At 37.4% G+C, this 7,724-nt stretch overlaps 1 protein-coding gene across 1 annotated transcript; it reads right to left on the reverse strand.

Moving 5' to 3' along the window:
• LOC107646963 lies at positions 4,675-5,883 on the reverse strand. Its single transcript, XM_016351104.1, has 2 exons — positions 5,525-5,883; positions 4,675-5,227 (listed from the first exon to the last, which is right to left on the reverse strand). The coding sequence occupies exons 1-2, from the start codon at positions 5,881-5,883 to the stop codon at positions 4,675-4,677; spliced, it is 912 nt and encodes a 303-aa protein (XP_016206590.1).

The raw sequence follows: 7,724 nt of genomic DNA on the forward strand, positions 1-7,724 counted from the left end.
GAAAAAAAAAATTTAAATTAAAAGGTTATTTAAATTTTGAATTTGAAAATTAAATTTTGAAATTTGAAATTTTTAAAATTTGAATTTTGAAATTTGAGATTTGAAATTTGAAAAATTTTTAAAATTGAAATTTGAAAATTTTTAAATTTGAATTTTGAAATTTGATTTTTAAATTTTTAATTTTTTGAATTGAATAAGGAAAGAGAAAAACAATAAAATGACACCAAACTTAAAAATTTTTAGATCAAAACGAAGAAAACAACTAAGAACAACTTGAAGGTCAAGATGAATACGAAGAACAACTTGAAGATCAAGATGAACACCAAAAAAAAATTTTTTGAAAAATTTTTAATAATTAAATAAAAACCAATAACCTCTTAATTTATGAAAAAAAGCAAAAATAAAAACAAATAAACAAGCAAAAAAAAACAAATATTTACAATAACCAATAATAAGGCACACGTTTGCAATTCCCCGGCAACGGCGCCATTTTGAAAGAGCTGAAGATTGATGGTTTAGAAGTTATAGTAATTTGCGAGTATAGTTACTAAACCAATCAATCAACCTTTCTTACAAACGTTGTGCTTGTCACAAGTAACAAACCCCTAAATAAATTGATAACCGAAGTATTCAAACCTCGGGTCGTCTTCTCAAGGAATTGCAGGGAGGTGTTCTTATTATTGGTTATGAGTTGTAAATTGGGGTTTTGGATCAAGGTAAAAAGTATGTTGAATGACAAGTAAAATAAAATAATAATAACTATAAAATAAACTCTTGGCAAGGTAGAAGAACTGGAAGTCCTATCCTGGTTATCCTTATCAATTGTGATGAGAATGGATTTTTCTCCCACTTTGTTAACCTCTAACTATGAAGGTAAGTTAAGTGGACGAATTAATTCGAATCCTCAAGTCCCAGTCTTTCCTTGGGAAAAGTTAGAGTTATTGGATCTCGAAGTAATTCTTGAAGAATTCCAATTTTCAATCAACAATGAGTTTGATAACTCAAGAGTTACCAATGGCTCAACCAAAGTCAAAAGGAAAAAATCCAAATTATTTATATAAATAAAAGAAAGCAATCATAAGTCTGAAATACCTCAAAATATATTAAATAGGAAATCAATCTAAACATAGAGAGTCATAAACAAAATTGAGAAAAGAAATAAAACAACATTGAACCTAAGATTGAGAGTCACTCCTAAAACTAAGAGAAGTCCTAAATACTAATCCTAAGAGAGAGGAGAGAACCTCTCTCTCTAAAAACTACATCTACTCCTAAAATTGTGAATGTGAAAGCTTTTTTTATGAATGGATGCATTCCTCCACTTTATAGCCTCTAATCTGTATTTTCTGGGCCAAGAACTGGGTCAGAAACAACCCAGAATTCGCTTGTTGCGAATTCAACATGCTGAATTTCCGTCACTACGATGCGTCCGCATAGAGCACGCGGTCGTGTCGCCTAGCGTCAAGACAACTATGGCATATTAAATATCAAATCGAAGCCCCAGACGTTAGCTTTCCAACGCAACTGGAACCGCATCATTTGGACCTCTGTAGCTCAAGTTATGACTGTTTGAATGCGAAGAGGTCAGGCTGACAGCTTTGCAGTTTCTTCAACTTCTTGTACTCCTTCCACTTTTGCATGCTTCTTTTCCATCCTCCAAGCCATTTCTGCCCTATAATCTCTGAAATCACTTAACACATATATCAAGGCATCTAATGGTAATAAGAGAGGATTAATAATAAGCAAATATAAGATCAAAGAAGCATGTTTTCAATCAAAGCACATAATCAGGAAGGCAAATGTAAAACCCTGCAAATAGTATGAATAAGTGGGTAAAGAGTTGATAAAAACCACTCAAATGAACATAAGATAAACCATGAAATAGAGGTTTATCAATCACTAATAAGTCCTTTAGGCACCCTATATCTAGTGAAAATGTGTCTCTTAAGAAATTGAATAACAATTGGTGCATCACAGGTAGTTGTTGCTATGGCTTCCACCTATTTAGAGACATATTCCACTCCTACCAGAATGTATTTGAAGGAATAGGATGGAGGAAAAGGGCCCATAAAATCTATACCCCATAAATCAAATGGTTCCACTTCCAAGATGAAGTTTTGAGGCATTTCATTCCTCTTTGTCAACCCTCCAGCTCTTTGACATTCATTGTATTGGTGCACAAATTCTTTGGCATCCTTGAATATAGTTGGCAAATAGAACCCACTTTGAAGCACTTTAGCTGCTGTTCTTTCTGGCCCAAAATGTCCACCATAAGCTGAACCATGACAGTGCCACAATATGTCTCTCATCTCATTTTCAGGAATGCATCTTCTAATCATCCCATCCGGACACCTCTTGAACAAAAATGGCTCATCCCACAAGAATTTCTTGGCTTCATTACACAGCTTCTTCACTTGTTGCTTGGTAAACTCTTGAGGAACCTTCCTTCCCACCTTATAGTTTGTAATGTCAGAAAACCAAGGCACCTGCTGGATTTGAAGAAGGTATTCATCTGGGAATTTTTCATTCATTGGTTGTGGTGTATCTTGGTTAGCTTCTTGTGATAGTCTTGACAAATGATCTGCTACTTGGTTCTCATTCCCTTTCCTATCTCTCACTTCAATGTCAAATTCTTGTAACAGCAACACCCACCTAATAAGCCTTGGCTTTGAATCCTTCTTAGACATGAGATACTTGAGAGCAGCATGATCAGTATATACTATAACTTTTGAACCAATCAAGTATTGTCTAAATTTATCAAATGCATATACAATTGCCAAGAGCTCTTTCTCAGTGGTGGTATAGTTTTTCTGCGCCTCATTCAACACCTTACTTACATAGTATATAACATGATGCAGCCTGTCTTTCTTTTGCCGCAATACAACACCAATTGCAAAGTCACTCGCATCACACATGAGTTCAAAAGGCAATTCCCAATTGAGGGGTGTGATGATTGGTGCTTTAGTGAGTTTTCTTTTTAAAGTTTCAAAGGCATGCTTGTAATTGTCATCAAAGATGAAAGGATTATCAACCACTAGCAAATTGCTCAATGGTTTGGCTATTTTTGAGAAGTCTTTGATGAATCTTTTATAAAAACCAGCATATCCAAGAAAACTTCTTACTGCTTTCACATTAATAGGTATAGGAAGCTTTTCTATGATCTCTATCTTAGCCTTATCAACTTCTATACCTTTGCTTGAAACTTTATGCCCAAGAACTATCCCTTCAGGAACCATGAAATGACATTTCTCCCAATTCAAGACCAGATTAGTTTCTTGGCATCTTTTCAAGACAAGAGTTAAATGATGCAAGCAGGTATCAAATGAATTACCAAAGACAGAAAAATCATCCATGAAGACTTCTAAAAATTTTTTCACCATGTCAGAAAATATAGAAAGCATACACCTCTGAAAGGTTACAGGGGCATTGCATAGCCCAAAGGGCATCCTTAACTCCGAATGGACATGTGAAGGAGGTCTTCTCTTGATCCTTGGGGTCCACCACTATTTGATTGTAACCAGAGTATCCATCGAGGAAGCAATAATAGGCATGCCCAGCCAATCTTTCCAGCACCTGATCAATGAAGGGGAGAGGAAAATGATCTTTCCTTGTACCTTCATTCAGTCTTCTATAATCTATGTACATTCTCCACCCTGTCACTGTCCTTGTGGGAATGAGTTCATTCTTCTCATTGAAGATGACTGTCATGCCACCCTTTTTTGGCACCACTTGAATTGGGCTTACCCAATAGCTGTCAGAGATTGGGTATATGATTCCAACTTTCCACAGGTTCATCACTTCTTTTTGAATTACCTCCTTCATGGTTGGATTAAGTCTTCTTTGGGGTTGTACTACAGGCCTTGAGTCCTCCTCCAACAAAATCTTATGCATGCAGATGGCAGGGCTTATACCCTTGATATCATCAATCATCCATCCCAAGGCTGTCCTGTGAACTTTCAACACTTCAATCAGTTTTGTTTCATCTTCCATGGTTAAGGAGGAATTAATGATCACTGGCAAGGTTTCTTCTTCTCCAAGGAATGCATACTTGAGATGAGGAGGGAGGGGTTTTAACTCTTGCTTTGGCCTTTCCTCTGTCTTGCCCTCAAAGGAGACTTCAGCTACTTTTTTTATGATAGCTTGTTCTACTTCTATTTCCTCTTCTTGTTCCTCCTGGTTGTTATCTTCCAGTAGCTCCTCCTTCACTTCTTCTATCATTTTCACTCTCATGTGCTTTTCTTTCTCAAGAGGATACTGCATGGCCTTGAAGCCATTGATGATCATTTTTTCATCATGCACCCTGAGGGTCATCTCACCTTTCTCCACATCAATGATAGCTCTTGCTGTTGTTAAGAAAGGTCGTCCCAATATGATTGAACTGTGTCCCTCTTCTTCCATGTCCAAGATAACAAAGTCAGTAGGGAAAATGAATTCTCCAATCTTCACCAATAAATTTTCTACAACTCTATTTGGTATCTTGAGTGATGTGTCAGCCATTTAAAGTGACATCCTGGTGGGCTTGACTTCCTCTATTGCAAGCTTCTTCATTAGTGAGAGGGGCATTAAATTGATGCTAATTCCTAAGTCACAGAGAGATTTTTCTAAGGTCATGTTGCCTATGGTGCAAGATATCATGAAACTCCCAGGATCTTTGAGTTTTGGTGGGAGACCTCTTTAAATCACTGCACTGCATTCTTGAGTTAAGACCATTGTTTCCTTTTCATTCCAGCTTCTTTTCTTATTGATGAGCTCTTTGAGAAATTTTGCATAAAGAGGCATTTGCTCCAATGCTTCAGCAAGTGCAATGTTGATTTTTAGCTTCTTAAAAACTTCCAAGAATTTGGGAAACTGTTGATCCTTAAGCTCTCTTTGCAATCTTTGGGGATACGGCAGAGGAGGGATGTAGTGTTTAACTTCCTTCCTCTGTTCTTGTAGAGGCTCTATCATGATTTGTTTTCCCTTCTTTGAAGCTTGAGACTCTTCACCCTTCTTTCTGAGCTCTTCCTGATCCTTCTCTTTAACTTTCACTTCTTCCTGGCTATTGGCCTTATCATCCTCTACTGGCTTCTTGTTGGCTTCTTTGTTATTCTCCAATGTCTTTTCACTCCTAAGTTCAATTGCTTTACATTCTTCTTTGGGGTTGGGAATAGTGTCACTTGGTAGTGCATTTGTTGGTCTCTCAACTGCTGTTTGCTTGGACAGTTGTCCTAATTGTCTTTCTAGGTTCCTAAGTAAAGCTTCATGGTTCTTGTTGGCCAATTCTTGATGTTTGATCATTTTCTCCATCATCATCTCCAGGTTAGAGATTCTTTGGGATTCTTGTGGTGGTTGTGGTTGAGTGTGGGAAGTGGATGGGGAATGAAAGTTGTTTTGGTTGGTTGATGGGTTATTGGGTGGATAGAAGTTAGATTGAAGTTGATTATTTTGTGGTTTTCAGTATGGATTTTGGTTAGTGTTTTGGTGGTTTTGGTGGTTTGTGTTGCGGAAGTTATTTTGGTTTGAGTTCCTCTGCCAAGGTTGCTACTTCTGGTTCTCTCCCCATTTCAGATTGGGGTGGTTTCGCCAAGATGAGTTGTAAGTGTCTCCATGGAAATCATATGGTCCAGAACCTTGATTGTGCATGTATTGCACTTGTTCAGGCTGCTGCTCTTCATAGCTTTCCTCCTGCTGCCCCCACACCACTGGTGGTTGGTTAGTTGTGCTCACTGCTGCAAGTTGTAATCCATCTATCCTCTTTGTCATCATTTCAATTTGCTGTTGAAGTTGCTGGTGCATGAGTTTATTTTGAGCTAATATTGTATCAACTCCTTCAAGTTCAAATACACCTTTCTTTGAGACTGCTTGCCTTTCAGAGGAGTAGAAGTACTCATTGTTGGCCACCATGTCTATAAGATCATGTGCCTCTTGAGCAGTTTTCATCATTTGCAAAGATCCTCCTAATGAATAATCCAAACTTTTCCTAGAAGGCAAGGACAAGCCTTCATAAAAATTCTGCAACTCCACCCATTCACTGAACATTCCTTCTGGACACCTTCTGATCAAAGCTTTATACCTCTCACAGGCTTCATACAATGATTCTCTTTCTAGCTGTCTGAAGGTTTGCACATCAATTTTTAGCTTAATGACTCTATGGAGTGGATAGAATTTGGGTAGAAATTTATTGACAAAATCATCCCAATTGGTGATACTTTCTTTAGGGAAGGTTTCTAACCAATATGTGGCTTTGTCTCTTAGTGAAAATGGGAATAACAAGAGTTTATAGATGTCAGGGTGGACTCCATTGGTTTTGACAGTGTCACAAATTCTAAAAAATAAAGAGAGGTGTTGGTTTGGATCTTCAGCAGTACTTCCTCCATATTGACAATTATTCTGAACCAGGGTAATCAATTGAGGCTTGAGTTCGAAGTTATTAGCATGGACATTGGGAGTTAAGAAACTACTCCCACAATTCCTTGGGTTGGAGTAGTATAGGAAGCTAAAACTCCTCTCTGAGGTTGGCCATTGTTGTTAGCCACATCCTCAAGTGGATTTGGGACGTTACCCTCCATCTCTTGATCCTCTTGCTTCTCTTCTTCTTCTCAAAAGTGTTCTCTTTGGCTCAGAATCAAAAGAGGTAGATTCACCTCTTCTCCCTCCTGGCATACAACACAAAAACACCAGAAAAACTAAAATAGAACACTACTGATAGAGTGTGGTTAAGGTTAGTTGAAAGAAAATTTCAAACAGTTAAAATGCTTAACAAAAACAAAGAAAAAGTGCTTAATCTAGATTATCACCTACTTAATCATTGTCAATCTAAATCAATCCCCGGTGATGAGGGCGGAAATCAGCCAATTAAGAAATTAATAGAAGGAATACGTTGCGAGTATAGTCCTTAACCAGCAAAAATGCGCTTATCAATTTAGAAAGGTTGTCATAAAATTATAATAAAAATACTGGGAGTATGAATCCCAGGTCGTCTCCCAACTAGTTGACAAAAGAGTGTTATTTTATTAATCAGGAGTTTTCCGAGAAATTTTGAGGGTTGAAAGGCAGGAAAATAAAGGATTGTGAATTAAAGCAATGTAAATTAAAAGAGATTTATCTACTCATAATAAAAAGCCTTAACCGGGGGTATGATTAATTGGAAGTTCTATCCTTATTGGAATTCCTCAAGCGTAGTATCAAAAGGTTGTTATTTTTACTTAGTTAACCCTTACTAAATAAAGGAAAGTCAAGTGATTGAGCTAACTCTTATTCGCAAATCCTAGTCCTCTCCCTTAGGAAGGACTAGCTGATAAACCCATACTTTATGATATATTTTGTGCTTAATCTGATTGATTTATTCAATTCTTCACCCACTTATTCATATTAACTGCATGGTTTTATTTTCCCTTCCTTATTATGTGATGTATGTGAAAAACATGTTTCCTATGCTTTAAAATTAATTATTTTAATTACCTTTATTTCCATTCGATGCCGTGATTAGTGTGTTGAGTAGTTTCAGATCTTCTAAGGTAGGAATGACTCAAAGGATGGAAAGGAAACATACAAAAATTGAAGGAAAGCATAAAACAGAGTTTGTGAAGAAACTGGCAGCCACACAATCACATGGACGACGCGGCCGCATGCCAGTGCGAAGAGAGCGCGACGCGAACGCGTGACTGACGCTATCGCGCGCCTCGAGCGAAACACATATGACGCGGTCGCATGACTGACGCGACCGCATGCCAAGGAAAACTCCG

Source organism: Arachis ipaensis, chromosome B06 (genome assembly GCF_000816755.2).
Source record: "Arachis ipaensis cultivar K30076 chromosome B06, Araip1.1, whole genome shotgun sequence".
Lineage (NCBI taxonomy): Eukaryota > Viridiplantae > Streptophyta > Magnoliopsida > Fabales > Fabaceae > Arachis > Arachis ipaensis.

Excerpts from the sequence above, each read along its gene's own strand:
- LOC107646963 (XM_016351104.1), bottom strand. The coding sequence starts at position 5,883 with ATGGTGGCCAACAATGAGTACTTCTACTCCTCTGAAAGGCAAGCAGTC. Across the intron at positions 5,228-5,524 it reads AAATGGGGAGAGAACCAGAA|GAACCTAGAAAGACAATTAG; the intron begins GTAGCAACCTTG and ends AGCTTTACTTAG.